Below are 18874 nucleotides of genomic sequence, written 5' to 3'. Positions count from 1 at the left end.
ACGTAGCCCAAGAAGAGTTTCTTACATTTCCATTCAACCTTCAGTGAAAAGAGCTTATTTGCCAAGCCTCAAGACTAGTTATTTTGATTAGCTATCAAGTCCTGTAACCCCCTATTAATAAAGGGTTTGCAGCCTAAGAAGCTGTCTCATCCTTATCCTGACTCTTCTTACCTCTCAATTCTCTCTCCTGAATGATTGATAGGTCAGAATGGTGGAAGTCTGTTAGGGTCCCATGTGCTAGATAAAAAAAGACATTTTCTATGTTACCCAAACATAAGACAAGCATTTACCTGACTCTCCATCCTCACCACATGGTGCCCACTTGACTCCTGGAGAGCTGACTGACTCCACATTGGTGCAGAATCTTCAAGAGTTTTCTAAAGAACCAGGTTTCTGGGAATTGATGGGCACATAGGGTCTTTTTGAAACAAACCATGAGGGGAAAGCCTTAAGAATGATAAATGTTGTATACTAAGTCTGACTGAGTTCCATGTCACTCTCAAATAAAATCCATGGTGTATATAATCATATATATATATATATATATATATATATATATATATATATATATACATATATAATCATGTATATGTCTAACATCATGGGCAGATGAGGTCAGCATGAAGAAGAGCTTCAAAGTAAAATTGAGAAGTGTGAAAAGCAAGCCTGGGTATCCCTACCACCACAGTCTCCATTTAGGGTGCTACAGATTTGGAGTTGAGTTTTGGTGCCTAGAGACTTGAAGAAAACTGAAGGATCCAGAATGTCTGCACCCATTCACCTCTGACCCAGAAACTGCTCTATATAAACTCACCTTTCATCTGAGGGTGTCCTCACTTTATGCCCTGCTCTATCTCCCTGTCCACAGATGCTCACAGTGGTTTAGAGTTAGTGGTAGTCTTCATTTCTTTAAAACTGTTTTTACTTCATTTTATTTGCTTTCCTTCTTGATTGGTGTTGTTAGAGGTGTGTGTGTGTGTGTGTGTGTGTGTGTGTGTGTGTGTGTGTGTGTGTGTGTGTGTGGTCTTTTCAAAATAAAGAACATTTGTTTTAATTTATTGTCTCTTCTTTAAAATATTTAAACTTTTTTCTTGAGAGCATCAATGGTGACCTCCATTGAAGATCTGTTGTGACTCCAATAACTTTTTAAGCATCATTTCCTGTATGCTTGTGTTTTTTTTTTTTTTCATTAGCTCTTTGGGCCACTGAAAACACACACTATAAGATAGAGAAATCTAAAGTGTAGAGGTCATCCTATCAACACATGGAGACACACTGCTTCTGCTTGTTGGGGTAAATTCTTTCAGAAAGCCTGGGCTCAAATCTCGCGAGACACCTTTCCAGCTTTACACTGGTTTCTTCAGCCCAAATCATGTAACATCTGTAAGTAAATCATAGGACGTGAGATGATATTTTATTCCAAATAAAAGGATGGAGGGATTCTGAGTTAACATGCTGTCCAGATGAAAGAAGCACTGCATGCCTCACTTGAATACAGCCTTGCTGCCTTTGATATCCTCGTATCCCTACCTAAATACCTCCGTCAACTCCCAAACACAACCTCACCCTGCCCTATGGCATCTGTTTTTCTCAAAGCAAGTCTGGGTCCCTAAAAATATGTATTTACCATTCCAGTGTTGCACTTACCTTTTCATCTCTCTGCTTTGAACACAAGTAATCCTATATACCTACCCCTTCTCCTATATCTGCCATCCCTCACATCAATTCCAGGGGAAGCTGTAGGTGTCCACAATGCCTCCAGACCTGACCAGCCACATTATACTTGTTTCCTTGGATAGAGAACTTGAATCCTTGTTTCTGAGGTGACCCTAACCTCAAGGCTTCTTAAGTCCAAACTCTGTTTCCTAATTCAGTTATCGGCATAATAGATTTCCTCTTATAACATTCATTCTCTGGTTAAGTATGCTTACTATTCCACATTTCTCATACCAAATGATATTTAGATTCATATAAGACGTTCGAGAGAAGCAGTAACATACAGGCGCCACAGGAGATCAAAGACAATGGGGTTACTACGAGTGCTGTCCTTTCCAAACACCTCCCACTGGGAGACTTTCTTTCCCATGAGATACTCTGTCATCTGTCTCTTCCCAGGACACCACTGCTCTTGGCCTCTGCCCAGCAGCCAAACACTGTGACTCCTCCGGAGACTGGCTCTCTTCTATGCACAGTCCCTTGGGCATTCCAGACTGTGAGAGGAGTCAGGAGCCTGGAGAGTGTACAGTGTTTGTGTCTTCTAGTCCCCAGAATATACCTAAACATTAGACTAATGATACAGCGTACATCTAAAAAGAAAATCAAATGGTCCAAGTTTCATTTTTCCCCCTTAGTACATTTCTTTCATTCGTTTATTTATTTACTTATCTATTTATTTATTTCTTGTGTATATGTGGGCATGCCCATGCCACAGTGCACGTGTGAAGGTCAGATAACAACTCACAGGAGTCAGTCCTCTTCTTCCATCATGTTGCTCCCGGGAATCGAACTCAGGTTGTCAAGCATGGCAGCAAGTGCCTTTACCCACTGAGCCATTATACCAGCCCTGATTACTTTTTTAATTCTTCAATGTTTCAGAACCTCTAAGGCAGTGGCTCTCAACTGAAACCTTTAATACAGTTCCTAATGTTGTGATGACCCCAACCATAAAATTATTTTTGTTGCTACTTCATAATTATAATTTTGCTACTGTTATGAATCATAATGCAAATAGCTCATATTTCCAATGGTCTTAGGTGACCCCTGTGAAAGTGTCATTCAACCCCCTAAAGAGGTCACTACCCACAGGTTGAGATCCACTGCTCTAATGGGTATTTTCCTAAGCTTTCCACATGTGGGTTCACAGTCCTTTGAAGGAACTTAAGTTACAGAGAAGTGCACAAAGCTTCTAAAACCAAGAGTGAAGCTGCAGATTCTACATCAAAACAGATTTCACTGGTTTCATACAGTTAGCACATCCATGTGGTGCCATGAAATGTTGAGTGCCAATAACTACAACTTGAAGAGCCTGTTTTCCATTGTTTGTGGATGTACCTGAAGTGGTTGCTGCATCAGGTTAGCCCTATTTTTCATATTTCATAGATTACCCATACTATTGCCACAGTTTTATTATCACAATCTCCACTAACAGTGCAAAGGGGTTCCAGTTTATGCACATTTTCACCCAAAGTTGGTTTTTACTTTTTGTTTGTTTGGTTGGTTTGTTGGTTTGAGTTTTCATGATCATACCTATAAGTCAAATGTATTATCTCACTGTAGTTTTATTTTTAATCTCCATAATGATTAGTAACAAAGAGCATCTTCACATATGTTAGCTGGTCATTTGTACATACCCTTTACAGAAATGTCTGTTCCAGTTCAAGTATCTCATTTTTGTTGGTGGTGGTGAATTATAAGATTTTATCATTTACTAGATAAATAATTCTTACTAAATATACAATTCAAATATATCTCCTCCCATCCTGCATGGTGTCTTTGCATTCTATTTTGTCTTTTGTTACACAAAATAATTTCTGTTCCTTGTGGTTACATCTATTTTTCACTTTTGCTGCCTACACTTTTGAACATCATATCCAAGAAATCTTTGCAAATGTTAAATGTTTTCTCTAGTTCCATGATTTTTTAGTCTTTCAACTAGTTCTTTACATTTCTTTCAATTAACCTTTGCATATGGTGTAAGGTAAGAGTCTCATCTAATAGTTCTTTATTTGACTGTCCAGTATTCGTAACACCATGTCCAATGTCAGATCTATTAACAAAATATGCCTGAGTTTAGGTCTGAGTTCCCTATTCTATTATTTTTCTGTCTTTATATCAGTACTATACTGATGATTTTTGATAGACTTAAAACTAAGGCTAATGAGAAGAGGTGAAGGACAATTCATTCTAATCATTGGAACAATTAACCAACTTATTGTTGCAGTTTTTCCTAGCACTTTGAATTTTAGTATCAGAGAATTAGTCTTACTAAGATTTACAGTTTCATTAAGAATCAAATATATGTGTCTCTGTACTGTGAAATTGTGTGGTTGTCAGAAGGGGGTTGGACCCAGAGCATTATTCTTTTCAACTCATGGTCTGACTTGGTTTCTTTCACTGTGGTTCAGGTTTCTTTTTCCAATTCATTCATTAGAAAGGGGCCAACACCATTGACCTTAAGTTTACATAATATAAACTAAAATCTGTTTTAGGTAGAGGAGGTTTGTGCTCCAGGAAAAAACACAGGTATCAAATTAAATGTATTCATTGGTGAGAACAAGATCTAGTTTCTACCACAACATCATACAAGGAGAGGAACAAGAAAATTCTAGTAAGGAAAAGGTGATAAAGAGTAACTTTCATCAACAGAGGGACTGATGTGAGATGGGAATAGAGATTTAAAAAAAAAGAAACAAAATAACAAACACATTCTCTGCCCAAACTTCAATCAGATAAGCATTCTAAATAAATACACCAGGAAATACAATCCTTCTGTCAAACTCTAGTGAGAAGTTGAAGTGCTATGTAAGGACCCTCTACACCTATAAACCAGTCCATGTTCATAGATCTCAAAGTTATCTTGGCAGTTGGCTGGAACTTGAGGTAGGAGAAGCTTGTGTTCATGCACCTTGAGTGGACTGGGGAAAGAAGCAAGGCATCAGCAGACTCCATATCCGCTCCCGGATCTGCTTGGTCCTAATACCGTAAATGATAGGGTTAAGGGTGGGTGGGATGATCAGGTACAAGTCAGCTAACAACACTTGGGTGTGCAGGGGAACTTTGTCCTGCCCTAGCCAGGCTACATAGATGGATGCCATCCCAGGGAGATAGTACAGTGCCATGACCCCAACATGAGAACCACATGTACTCAGAGCCTTCCGCTGTGCATTCTTTGAAGACAAACCAAATACTGCCCTGAGAATCAAAATATAAGAGGCAGAAATGAAGGCCACATCTGAGCCCACAATGATGGAGGAAAAGATCAAACTGTAGAGACTGGTGGGCATGGGGTCAGCACATGTTAACTTAGCCACAGCCATGTGTTCACAGTAGGAATGGGGAACTACATTGGAGCCACAGAAAGGCAAATGACTCAACATCCAACTCAATGGAGTCATAAAAATAACAGCTCTAGTGGTGATAGTCACACTAATCCCCAGCATCACATGAGGGGTGAGAATTCTCATATAATGTAGGGGCTTGCAGATGGCCACATAGCGATCAAAAGCCATGGCCAGGAGCAGCCCTGTCTCCACAGCGGTGGCTGCATGGACAAAGTACATCTGTGTGAAACAGGCATTAAAGCTGATGGAGCTGTCTCCTGAGCTGAAGATGCTCACCATCTTAGGTACCACAGAAGAAGCCATGACAATGTCCACAGCAGCCAGAACACAGAGAAAGAAGTACATGGGCTCTTGTAGAGTGGAATCCATGCAGATCACAGTAATGATGAGGCTGTTTCCTAAGAGGGCTATGCTGTACATGGTACTCAATGAGATGGCCAGCCCAAGATAGGAAGACTGCAAACCTGGAATGCCCACAAGGAAGAAGGTGGCAGGGGATTCCGTTGTGTGGTTGTAGGATGTCCCCAGCATCACTCGTCAGACTGTTTTCCTGTTAACTTATAAGGTACTGTAAGAGAGGTAATATTCTTATAAAATTGATTCTTGTGTGTGATGGTCACAAATTGTTGGGGTATTTTCTTCTTGGTGATATTTTCATGACCTAAAATAATTAACATATTAAAAAATAACCTATTCTATAAAGAGTCTGTGCTTTGTTGATTTTTATTCACATCTCAAGGATCAACTCTTTAGATTTTTCCTACAGCAATGTTTTTTCTCTCTCTTTTTCTGTCTTTGTTTCCATCTGTGTCTGTCTGTCTCTTTTTGTCTCTCTCCATCTCTCTTAGGCTGTCTGTCTCTGTCTCTGTCTCTGTCTCTGTCTCTCTCTCCATATTCCATGCAGACATTGCATGTTTATATTACTTCAAGCATTCATGAAATCATTCATGTTGACCCTTAATGATTTCAAATTGATGATTCCAATAGTTTACCTATGGTTTATGATATAGAGTCAAGCATGTATCATTTATTTGTAACTTTGTGTAATCCTAGCCTGTGGAACAAAGTTAGGAGATACATTTCATATATTCCTTATAGTCAGCTACTTCAGCCTAATGAATAATCAGAGGAATTTGCCTTTTTTCCTCGTGATTGCTAAATTAAACAAACTTATTGAGATCAAACATCATATTATGTCTGCTTGGAATAGTAACTAAGAAAAAGATGAAAAAACATTCTTGTCAGTCAGAAATGCATTATATAGAAAATATAGGTTCAGGAAATAAGGCCATTAGAAAATTACATAATCACTTTCCATATAAGAGAATATTTTTAAAATATTTCTAATCTGCTAACTTTGGGGCTCAATTTCCTTGTAGTTTCAATTACTACACTAAATAATTACACATTAACCCTTCAGATGCACATAGAGATGAACCTTCTCATATCTTCTCTGCTTCTTCAATATGGTTTACCCTTTTTCATGATAAACTACCAAAACACTCCAGAGACCAAGGAAACTTTATCCTTATGAAAGTAAAGCATGTTTTAAACAAAGTGTATGGTCATACTAAGATGAGAAACCGTATTTATAATGAGTGAATTTCTACATTGATAACATACAACAAATAGCCATGTAAAACAATTGACTTAAGTCCTTAAATGAGAAGATACTTCATCCAATATCATGTAACAACATATAATCATTTTGAGGTTCCTATCTAGGTCTTCCAAGCATTGACTCCTAGCAGTATATTTAACACAGCATTAAAGTCAAGAAAACAGCTATGGATGCTCACCAGATAAAGTACTATAGATTTACCTTGACAGTTTTACTACTCTGCAAGTCTAGGACTGAGCTCCAAACTTGGCAGTGTTTGTCTTTGCCCTGCATCTTCCTCATTCAGGTATTGCCAGAACCTTGGGAATGTAATGACTTCCCCAGGTGTCCCCAAACAAAAGATCAACACTACCATCACATTCCTGTGCTAAAAGTCTTTACTTCCCTTCCCTTTAATTTGCTCGTTTTCTATGGTTTTATATGATACTTGCATGTGTGTCCAGACCCACAATACTCTGAGAACACATCACACAAAGTCCCCTTTGATTTGGTGCTATCACTCAGACCTGGGAATGCTGGTGGATCTTCTAGAAGTACAACACAAAATCCCCTCTGTAGTCTCATGCAAAATGTGTTACTAGAGTGATGTCATTTAGAGACAGAAAAACAGTGGCTAACAGCAGTGGCTCTAAAATCGTGTTGCATAGAATGAAAACCCTAGCTTGTCACTTGCTAGCCATTTTACCTTGATCAAATCCTGTAAACCTTCCCACCCACAATGGTAGGAGAGAAATAACCATCCCCGAATCAAAGAGGTATTTTGAACTTAAATGAAAAGCTGGGCAAAATGCTTGCTATGCTGGTTTGAACAATAGATGTCCAGTAAAGTATAGAAAGTAAAACACAACATTGCCTATTCTGCTTAATCCAGTATGTCCAGGTCACTCTAACTAGCATACTTAAGTGAGTATGACTGAATTCAAGGCAAAATAACAATCAAAATTCCATCAGCAAAACAAGCATTCCTGAAGTTTTCCTCCTTGCCCTTCAATGAGCTGCCACCACAGATGTCCCTATATTGAAAGATGTTTGGTGTTTAGCAGGGTGCTTGGTACTCGGGTGCTCAATAAAATAGAACTAACTTTGAAAAGACTGTTTGCATGAGTTAATTCTATAAATTACTCTAAATAACATACTCAAATGGGTAAGTGTAACTCAGAGATCAATTTGTTTTAAAAAGCATGCATTGCCTGAAAGCTTTCTCCTATCATCCCTTGATCTGCCACAGGAAGATCTCTTCCCCAGGGACAGACACAGCAAAGTTCTAATCATCTGTAATTTGCTGTATTTTTTTAGGGAGGGGGGGGCACAGGTAGGGGGCTATTTAATTTTTTTCATTGTCACTTTAATGGAAAGGGTACTTGTCCATCTACTTACAGCTCATTTTGATAACGAGGTCTAAGAACTGTCATTTGTGGTGGTGCTGCTGCTGTGTAAAAATTCTTCCAGAGATGAAAGGATGGTTTGGAAGTGGGTATGATAAGAATCCTCACGGCAGTTAAATTGGCACTCGAACTGTTTGTCCTATTACTCTCAACAGTATTCTACATCCAAGGGAAATGGACAGGCAGCTTAGCCCATAACTAGATACAACATCCCAAATATGGACAATACTACATTAAGACCAATTTAACCTCTTTCTTCAAACCCCTTATCTAAAAATTGCATCACGAAAGCCTCAGCCTAGTAGGTTACATCAATGGCATAGCTTGTGTTCACTTAATTATAGACAAATATAACCTAGGAACTAATTCCTTAAATTTCCAGGAATCTTCAAATGGAGAGCTCTTATTTGACAAGCTCTGAGACCAGGCTGACTAGCCACTAAATCCTGTGACCCCCAGTCAGTAATGGGCTTCCAGGCTAATCTGACATATTTTTATCCTTGGACAATGTCCCAATGATTCCCTCTTTAGTTACTCTTCTGGATGTCTGGTCCCTCCCTGAGTAATTGTATAGATCAGACCAGTGGGCATCTCTTCTTCCATCCCATGTGCCACAGAGGGCATTTTCTCTGTTGTCTAAGCACTAGGAAAACATTCCCCTGGTTCTCTGTCCTAACTGTATGATACACTTGCCATTTCTGTGTCATTCCTGGACAGTTAAACACTAGTTAACCTGACAGCCAGGTGCCTACAGCCACCTTGAGCAGAGTCTTAAGGAATTATCTGCAAAAACAAATGTGCCAAATCTCGGTGCAAATTACGAAGCTTTGAAACAAACAAACCACAAAGGGAAAAGGCTGTGTAATGACAGAGCCTGAAGGTCGTGATAAGCCCCACATGATGGATCACAGGAACCTTGCCGTGTGTGTAGCCACGGGGGTGAGACAACCTCAGTAAAAGAACAGGTGAGAACAGATGAAAGCAGTCCAAACAACTCAGGATACTCTAGCTGCTCCATCTTCCCCAGGTGCCACAAAATCAAGGCTCGGCATCACTACCTGTAGATTTGAGGAGAATCTCAAAGATCCAGAATTCCAGCTGCCCCATTCATCTTTGACCCAAGACCTTCCTCTCCTGGGTGCCCAACGGAAACCCACATTTTTGCTGAGGGCATGGTGTGCTTATGCCCTGCCTGCTCTTCCTCTCTCCAGCCCTGACAACCTCACCTCGACATACCTTCTATGACCTTCTGGTTACTACTTTTCCTGTTAATCAATACTCGCAGAAGGTTGCTTGTATTACAGGCCTTTTCCAAGAACAAACGTTTGATTTGATGATTTTTCTTTAAAGTTTTTATCTCACTCAACCTATTATGAAGTTTTTTTTTCTTGTGAAGATCATCAATGGCCTCCATCCAAGATCTCTTGCTACCCTTGTGATTCCTTTTAGCATCAGTAACTTCCTCCTTGATTTATCAGATTTTACATTTCATTGAAGGTGAAAGTGAACTGCATATCTCATCTGAATGCAGCCTTGCTGCCAATGATAACCTGTGAGCCTGTCCCGGTGCCTCTCCCCACCACCCAACACACTGACACTCAGCCTTCACTGCACAGTCTTTTCACATAGCTGCTCTTTGTCTTAAAAACTCTCTCTCCATTATCCCGAAGATGGACTTCTCCCTTCATCTTTCTGCTTTAAACACAGAGTTTTATATTCCTGTTCACTCTGCCATCTCCTCCAATCTCCCATTGCTTCCAGCAGAAGCCTTTGGTGTTAGCAGTACCTTCCAAATCCAGTCAACCTCCACACTTTGGCAGAGGACTTGAATCCTCCTTTCCAGGGTGGTCATGCCCTAGAGACAGTGTCAGCCCAACTTCCTCTCTCAGTTGCCTACACGCCAGAGTTTTGTTTACTTGACTTTCTCTAATTATCTATGTATGGTGATGCACATTTTTTCACCCAAAAGAAGTAAGATTTATTCAGGATCCTTCCCAGAAGCAGTGAGCAGCACCACGGGAGAACAAAGAAAACAATGGGGAGTCAAGTATTGTCCTTTTCAAAGACCTCCCACTGGGATCTCTCCTCCCCATTATCTACCATCCTACCTTTCCCTGGATACCCAATGTCCCTTGGCCTCTGCCCAGCCGCTGAACACTATAATTCCTCCAGAGTACTAGCTTTTCTCTGTGTTCTATCTGGAGCTTCCCAGACTTCAGGATGAGTCAGATGCCTAGTGAGTTAAGAGGCTTTGTTTCTTCTGGTCTCAGAGGATACCTACCCACCAGTGTAATACTAGAGAGTTCATCCTGAAAGAAAACAAAGGGTTCCATGGAAAGCCTATATGTGCCAGGCACCCGGAGAGTCTTTTCAAGGTGTTTTCTCATTGCATTCTCAACCCTCTGGTTTTGCTGCCATCATGACATCTGCATGTTGTAGATGATGGTTGACAGAAATCGTAGAGCTAGGGAGCCAGAGCATCCAAAGTTAGTCTAGTCATCAGTGCATCTAGCCTTGCTTGACAACTGTTCAGACTAGTAGTATAACTGATCTCTCAAATTCACTTCAGTGTTCCTCAGTTCCTCCTGGAGATTCATGATGGCCTCTATCCATCAAGTATTTCTCATGACATTGTAAAGTTCTCTCTGAACAAACGAGGATCTCTGTGAGTTCACATAGCCTGTAGGCTATCCAGAGCTACATAGTGAGATCCTATCTCAAAATCAAAGAAGTATTATGTGATAGTCTGAGCATGTAGCTCAGAGGTGGAGCATTTGCCTAGCATGTACAGTTGGATAAATGTGTGAAATATAAGATAGTAGTCAATATTTTTTTACTTGTATTGATTCTTTGTGGGTTTCATATCATGCATTCTGATTCCACTTATCTCCCTGCCCCCTGGCATCTGCCCTCTGCCCTTGCAACCCCCCCCCAAAAAAAACAAAACCAAATATAAAACAACCAAAAACTAAACAAAACAAAGAACAAAAACAAAAAAGAACAATCTTGTCATGGAAGCTGTAGTGTGGACCACTGGGCCACACTCTATACCTTTACTTGTAAGTGTTCATTGCTTTGAGTTATCAGTCTGACTCGAGGCCTCTGGTTTCTGCTATACCACAAGTAATGGGCTCTCCTCTTGGGTATCTTGTTTTCCTGTGTCATGGAGATCCCTCTGTTTTGGGTTTGTAGATTCATCTTCTTCACATGCTCTAACAGTTTATAGATTTGGTGAATGTTGCAGGGGCGGGGGGGGGGGGGCACTCATAGCCTTAGTTCTGAGCCTGGGTGGTAGCTGGGTTGGTCAGCTTGCTAGCTTTTCCTCGTTGTCACTGTGAGACCAAAATGAGCCATCTTAGAAATAAGACCAAAATGCTTTCACCCTAAAATTAAGGCCTAAGATTTCTCCTTTTGGGAATAGGCCATTAGTTACTGAAACCAGTCAGTTCAGATTCCAGAAACCAGGAAGTGTAAAAGTACAGAGTCACAAGATAGTCACAAGGTAATGCCTGCCAGACTATGGAGTTTCCTCTCCCTGGTTTCCAAGGTAACTGACCACAGAAATGCCCCCACCTGAGGGCAGCCAATGGGAAATGGTGGTGGGCAACCACTCCCTTAGAAGTAATGTCTAGAAGTCCCTAGAAGCGAGCCAATCAGAATTGTATCCATACTAGCACCCCTAAATGATGTAACCTTGTGACTTTTCCCTTTAAAAACTGAGCTTGCAGACAGGTGGGCACTTCCTCCAGCCTCCACTGCGTTGGATGTATTGGACGAAGTCCCTGCCTAGGCTTGTATTGCTTTTGGATATCCAGAATTAAACCTTGCTTTTGCATTCCGGCATGCTCATCTTTGGTGGTCTCTCTGGGGGTCATGATCTGGGCATAATAGTCACTGCCCAGATGAGTGACACTGCCTCAGCTAGCTCACCCAATGCAACTAGCCTACAGCAAAGAGCAGGCAGTTCTGCTCTCCGACCCTCAGACACCAGTCTCCCTCACTCATATCACCAAGGCCAGCTCTACTGTTTTGCCCAGGCAAGGCACAGGGTCCTCTCTCTCAATTGCTATAGGGGGCATATGAGGGAAGAGTAGGGTCAACTCTCATGCCATCAGGGATGGCTCACCTGTGTCCCCAACCACAGGGAAGCTCTAGTGTGCTTCCCAGGTGAGGTGCATGCCTATGGTGAGGGGTGAGTAGTTGATATTTTTGAAGCCAGAAGGTGGAGAGACTCCAGTGTTCGTAGATTGCTGGGATTAATACTGTTGATACAGTCTAGGGATCTTGAGTGGGTTCATTTTCTCTGCCAATTAAAGATTTAAAAGGCAGGAAAAATCTTGCTTGTAACAGGCAGCAGTGGAGAAATCTCAAACACCATAAACAGAAGCAGATAGACTCATCAGGAGAAGGTGTTTATTTGGGGTGAGGAAACACACACATGCAGCAGACACACAGCCATAAAGACCCTCCACAAAGCAGACTCCAGAAGCCAAAACATCCAGTCTCTTCTCAAGGGCTGGGTTTTTTCAGTCTCTGAAAAGTTTTCCTCTCCTAATATCTGGTTGGTCAGTTTGAAGAAAGGTGGGATAATTGATTGGCCTACAACTGCTGTGTAACTTGTTTTGATCCAGCCTTGAACCTGTCAAGCCTGTCCATCAGCAGGGGTCTTGCTGATGGGAGACAAGAGCCTACAAGGCCTTTATTTTAAGCTGCCAGGTTTTTTGTCTCAAGTCTGGATGGTAAGGAAGGAGCTGGCCATATTGGAAGTTTAGCACCTTTATTACCTCATCATGGCCCCTCCCAATCTGTCTACCTTCCAGGGAACCTGTCTAACTCCTTGTCCCTCATTGTGAAGATAGCCAGCCTATCAAAAGCAATCTACATATTCATTGCAATTCCAATTTTATTCTTCACAGAAATTGAAATGGTAATTAAAATTCGGCTGGAAACACAAAAGACCCAGGATAGCCAAAACAATCCTGAACTACAAAGTGCTACTGAAGGCATCACCATTCCTGATTTCAAGTTATACTGCAAGCCATGGTTATAAAACATGGCATTGTGGTGGTATAAAAACATACATATTGATCAATTGTATAGAATTGAGAATTCTACACTTCTACACCGCCTGATTTTTGACAAAGAGCCCAAAGTACACACAAAAGAAAAGATTAATGATGTTAGCAGTCTTGATAGCATCATGGAGAGGAATGCAGCTAACTCTCACCCTGTACAAATCTCAATTCCAAATGGGTCAAGGACCATAAATCCTGATACCCTAAATCTGTTAGAGGAGAAGATAGAACACCTATCAACTTATAGACACAAAAACTAATATATTTTTTAAACATAGGCACACATAAGAACTTTCTGACTAGAGCACCAGTAGTGCAGAAATTAAGACCAATGATTGACAAATGTAGCATCATAAAACTAAAAGCTTCTGTACTGCAAAGGACACCATCAGCTGCATAAAGAAGCAGCCTACAGAATAATAAAGAATATCTTTACTATCTAAAGAACTCAGAAACCTAGACCACCCGGGAAAACAAACAACCCAATTAAGAAACAAAGCATGGAACAAGACAGAAGTCTCAAAAGAAGAACTAGAAATGGCTAAGTTGTTTATGTTCAGGTGTTTCTTCCTCCTCCCCACCAACAGCTGCTTTATAGGTGCCTGAATTCTACAGGTGCAATGTCCTTAGCCATCAGAGAATTCAAAATAACTGCTTTGAGATTTCATCACACCCTAGGGAGAAGGGCTAAGATTTGAAAAAATGATAGCAAATGCTCTCTTGGATGTGGAGAAAATAGAAAACGTGTTTACTGTTGGGAAGAGTACAAACTGGAACAGCTACTATGGATGTCAATGGGGAGCTTCCTCAAAGAGCTGTGAATGGATCTTCCATATGATCCAGCTATACATCTCCTGGACATAAACCCAAATCATTCTACCTCACACTAGAGATATTTGCTCAGTGTTTCTATTCACTGTTGGTCTATTCACAATAACCAGGAAATGGAACAGCCTAGATATCCACCAATTGATGAATGAATTATGAAAATGTGACACATAGGTATTATGGAAATGCATTCAACTATAAATAAAAATAAATTATGAAATGTGCACGTAAACAGATGGAACATTATACTGACTGATGTAACACAGACCCAGAAATATAAATGCTACATGTTCTCTTTCATGTGTATCTTAGTATGGAACCTTTAGATTTGTGTGTTTTAAACTGGAATATCCATAGACATCAGGGAACAAGTAAAGGTCCAGGAAGGTGATTTAAAAGGAGGAAAGAGATATATCACAAATGATATTAATGGAGAAAGAGTAATGATTGAGCAATCCTTAATAATAAATTAAGGGAGTGAGGGATGAGAAGGCAAGATAGAGGAAAGGGCTAAGAAGGGATAACTAACATTGTAGTCCCTTGGAAAAGCCACAGAGACCTACTACTTTAAAAACTTCATAAAATACATATTCATATAACAATAGTTTAAATGGAGTTACCTTATAATGAATTGAAGGAGAGATGCCCTTCCCAGGCACCATAGACTATCAAACTAAAAGCCTAGTGCCACCTAGTGCTTATCTCTTTTTTGAGTTGTTGGAGTCCCACAGATATCCAGAATGTTACAAAGTATTGTCATTGTTCTTGGTTGCCCTCCAGAGCTTGATAGGAAGACCCTATTGATGAAGACACCACATACTTGAATTATAGGACACAGAGAAGTCAGGCTGGTACTGACCCAGAAGTTTTGTCCCTACTGGCTAGCTTTCATGATGCTGGAAGGTGCTATGCACACTACTCTTGGGGAACAGTCCTCAACAGCCTGACTCAGATGTGAACACTGCAAGCTGTAATAACAACTGACCTGGCAAGGTAGATCCACTGGTGTAATAGTGGCACAAATGTTATAGGAGTAACAAACCACTTTCTAATTGATTTAGAAGGCCTGCTCCACAAAACAGAACTCATTTCTAGTACTGTTAAACAGGCCAAGAACCAGTGACTAAATGGTTCATGGACTCTAGGGAAGAACCAATTACTATTATTTTGTTAAATGGACATGGTGTTACATTTTCTCCAACATACTTATCTTTACACCAATAGATTAGTGCATCTCTCAACCCTCATCAAAGAAGTTTCTTTTTGCAGTAGATGGTGATTAATGCAGAGACTCACAACTGGTCAGTGTGCAGAGAACCAAGAGTTGTGGTGTGGTTGGCCCTAAATGGGACATATTTATCATTCCTCTTCCCCTCAAGACTCATGGATTATCTCAGAAGTGGCAGAAAGCCTATAAGAGCCAAAAGCATTGGATGGCTGCTTCAAAACAGTGTTTTCCAGACATGACAGGACTATTGCATACAACTCAAAGTTGTTATGACTGCATGCACAAGATCTACACAAGATCAAAAGCAAAATCCAAGCATGGATGGAAGGGGGGCTCATCAAGTCCCTTTCTCCCCAGCTGGAGAACTTTTGTCAATCTGGTGGCTATGGGAGGGAGAGAGAGTTGGTTTTCTTCAGGGATGCAGCCCCTGATAGGATATGCATTCTCCAGTATATGTCCCTACACCAATGTACATACTAACAATATTAAGTGGTTTCAGTGGTTTTAAAAAATGACCACTTGAAATTGGGAGGGAAAAGTGGTAGTGGATATAGAGAAGATTTTAAATGGGAGGATGAAGTGTAAATTTCCTTCAAAACATATTATATGCACATATGAAATTCTCAGATAATAAAAACATTTCTATTGAGAAATTTTGCTTGCCTCATACAAAGACTAGGGATTATATAGTATGCAGAAAAAATGTTCATTTTCATTGGGTCAAGAGAGAAAAGGTGAGACATACATTACTGCCCTAAGTGTGTGAAAAGAAGTGATACCACTAGAAGAAGGCATATATAAAGAGCCACACATGTATCTGATTTAGTTACATCATAGAAACCCTTCACTCAGTAGACACCTTGACATAGAGAAATGTAGTTTGATCATGTAACAGTTTTCTTTTCTCTGGGAATTTCAAATATGAGTACTGTATTTACATCATTCTCCTTTCTTCCTCTCCTTCCTCCAATTCCTCCTGTGTCCCTCCCACTCCTTCTCAAATTCATAACATCTTGTTTTTTAATTATAATTATTACACATATATGTATGTAAGTTTATAAATACAGGGTGCTGAGATCATTCACTCATATGTGTTTAGGGCTGACCTCTTGGAATTGGCTAGCCTTTTCTTGGGGGCTGGTCCCAAGACAAAAGAGTATTTTATATGCCCATTTCTCCAGAATTACTATAGGACTTACTGGATCTTTCTTGATGTAATTATTACTTAATTGATAAGTAAATAAAATAATTTTTAATCAGTTGGAGAACCAATTAGCTTAATAGAGGTTACTTTCAAGAATACAAACAACTAACTGATGGGCAACTTTAAAATAATTTTTTTTTTTGGTGTTTCAAGACAGGGTTTTTCTGTGTAGCTTTGGAGCCTATCCTGGAACTCACTCTGTAGATCAGGCTGACCTCAAATTCACAGGGATCCAAGTGCTGGGATCAAAGTCGTGTACCACCACCACCTGGCTCAATTAAAATAATTCTTAACACTACAAGAATGCATGTTTATATTATGTAGCTAAACAATTTGTCATATCTTATGTTCATCTCTATTTTCCAAGAAGAAAAAGTACCTTTCTCAATTAAATTGGATTTTATGAGACACATATCAAATGTCTATACCCCAAAATATAATACAGAACAAGAATTACCTGTATTTTTATCTGCACAAACCTTTCTTGACCTTGTATTTTAATGGATTGCAAAACTGATTTTACCATAATTAGTAAATGTGAAGCTCATGGTTTTTCCACTGTCTACTTATTCTGTATCTGGTATATGACTCAACCCTACTAGGCTCTGTTCTTTCTCCCTTGAAACACTTGGATGATTCGTCTACGTATCTGCTTGGTCTTCACACTGTAGACAATGGGGTTTAGCACAGGGGGCAGAAGAAGGTAGATATTGGCCATGAGCATGTGTATGACTGGTGATAAATGTTTCCCAAATCTGTGGATCATGGTGGCACCGATGAGAGGAATATAAAAGAGAAGTACAGCACAGATGTGAGAGAGGCAGGTGTTGAGGGCTTTGAACCTCTCGGCTCTGGAGGCAATGCCCAGCACTGTCTTCAGGATGAGTATGTAGGAGAAGAGAATGACAAGAGCATCAAGCCCCAGTGTGAGGATGACCACGATGAGGCCATAGAGGCTGTTGACACGGGTACTGGCACAGGCTAACCTCATTGCATCTTGGTGAAGACAATATGAGTGAGATAAGACATTGGAACGACAGAAGGGCAGCCTCTTTATAAGAAAGGGCACAGGGAAGACCACACAGACTGCCCGGGCAAAGACAACTAGTCCAATCTTTCCAATAAGGCCATGAGTGAGGATGGAAACATAACGCAGAGGGTCTCGGATGGCCACATATCTGTCAAAGGCCATGGATACTAGGACTCCAGATTCTACCACTCCAAATCCATGAATGAAAAACATCTGTGTGATGCATGCATCAAAGGGAATCTCAGGGGCATTGAACCAGAAGATGCTGAGCATAGAGGGCAGAGTAGACATGGAGAGACTAACATCAGTCAGAGCCAAGATGCAGAGGAAGTAGTACATAGGCTCATGGAGGCTCTGCTCCACCTTGACAACTGCTAGGATGGTGCCATTTCCAAGGAGAGTGAGTGCGTAGAGAAATCCCAGGGGAAAGGCCATCCAGGGGTTCTTGTCTGGCATCCCTGGGATGCCTGTCAGAATGAAACTGTGGTGATTTTTATATGAAGCATTTGAGTTCATCTTGGTGATCTCACCACTGGATGAATCTGTTCTCTCCCACTTAGCTCACAGCTCCTAAATTGAAAAGATAGTTTGAGATGAGATAAGCAAATGGCTTTATAAGTACATGACAAGAGCAGAAAGAAAGAATCAGGCTAGCAAATAGTGCCTAGGTAACTTTTGTTCTACTTTGCTCTTCAGGTTCCTAGAAAAATGTAATGACTTCTCTTCTATTGGTATACATATACTTTACCATGCCCTTAATCCACTGTGTTTACAATGAACTATATGTCACAATAGACATATTTGTGGACACACTTGTTCATTATATACACATCATTAATATTTAATGCTTATGAATGTCAAAAATACACAATTTTATAAACCTAATTTTAAGGAAACAAAGAGTAAAGATAAGATATATAAAAATTTATATAAATTTTATTTTCAGATTCTCTTAACATACCAAAAATCTGGGAACCAATATTGGAAACTCTGTTCATTCAAGCAACATTTAACTCATTTCCAAATTTACCTCTGCAATATATGAGAAGTTTATCTTTTCTTCCCATTCTTTTTTGGTGGGGGAGGGGATTTGAACAAAGTTTCACTATGTAGCTAGGGTTGGTCTTGAACTTGTAATACTCCTGCCTCAGCCTCATGAATGTTGGAATTTTAGGCATGTACTGCCATGCTCAGCTTCCTTTCTTTCTATTCTTTTAGCTAATAAATAGTATGGCTCTCTTATGTCAAACACCCTGTATCATTTTTTCCACATCTACAACTATTTCAGTACATTTTTTCATTCTGAAGATAGAATAAACTATTTTTTCTAGAAATCTGCCTTATTAATCACAAACAAAATGTCCTTTAAGAGCTTCCGATGTACTTAGAAGAGAGACATAAATTCCACTATCAGAGCTCTCAAAGTCCATGATGCTACACCTA

General features: G+C 40.1%; 2 protein-coding genes across 2 annotated transcripts; both read right to left on the bottom strand.

Moving 5' to 3' along the window:
• Positions 1-3264: 3264 nt before the first annotated feature.
• Or52i2 (olfactory receptor family 52 subfamily I member 2) lies at positions 3265-8227 on the bottom strand. Its single transcript, XM_076549159.1, has 2 exons — positions 8059-8227; positions 3265-5721 (listed from the first exon to the last, which is right to left on the bottom strand). The coding sequence occupies exon 2, from the start codon at positions 5589-5591 to the stop codon at positions 4617-4619; it is 975 nt and encodes a 324-aa protein (XP_076405274.1). The 5' UTR covers positions 5592-5721; positions 8059-8227; the 3' UTR covers positions 3265-4616.
• An 8772-nt stretch (positions 8228-16999) lies between these two features.
• On the bottom strand, positions 17000-17947 carry LOC102925021 (olfactory receptor 51H1-like). The gene has a single exon (XM_006993328.1). The coding sequence runs from the start codon at positions 17945-17947 to the stop codon at positions 17000-17002; it is 948 nt and encodes a 315-aa protein (XP_006993390.1).
• Positions 17948-18874: the final 927 nt, after the last annotated feature.

The sequence above is a fragment of the Peromyscus maniculatus genome, chromosome 1 (assembly GCF_049852395.1).
Source record: "Peromyscus maniculatus bairdii isolate BWxNUB_F1_BW_parent chromosome 1, HU_Pman_BW_mat_3.1, whole genome shotgun sequence".
Taxonomy (NCBI): domain Eukaryota; kingdom Metazoa; phylum Chordata; class Mammalia; order Rodentia; family Cricetidae; genus Peromyscus; species Peromyscus maniculatus.
Note: the sequence above shows the minus strand (reverse complement) of the source record. Positions and strands in the feature narration are given on the sequence as shown.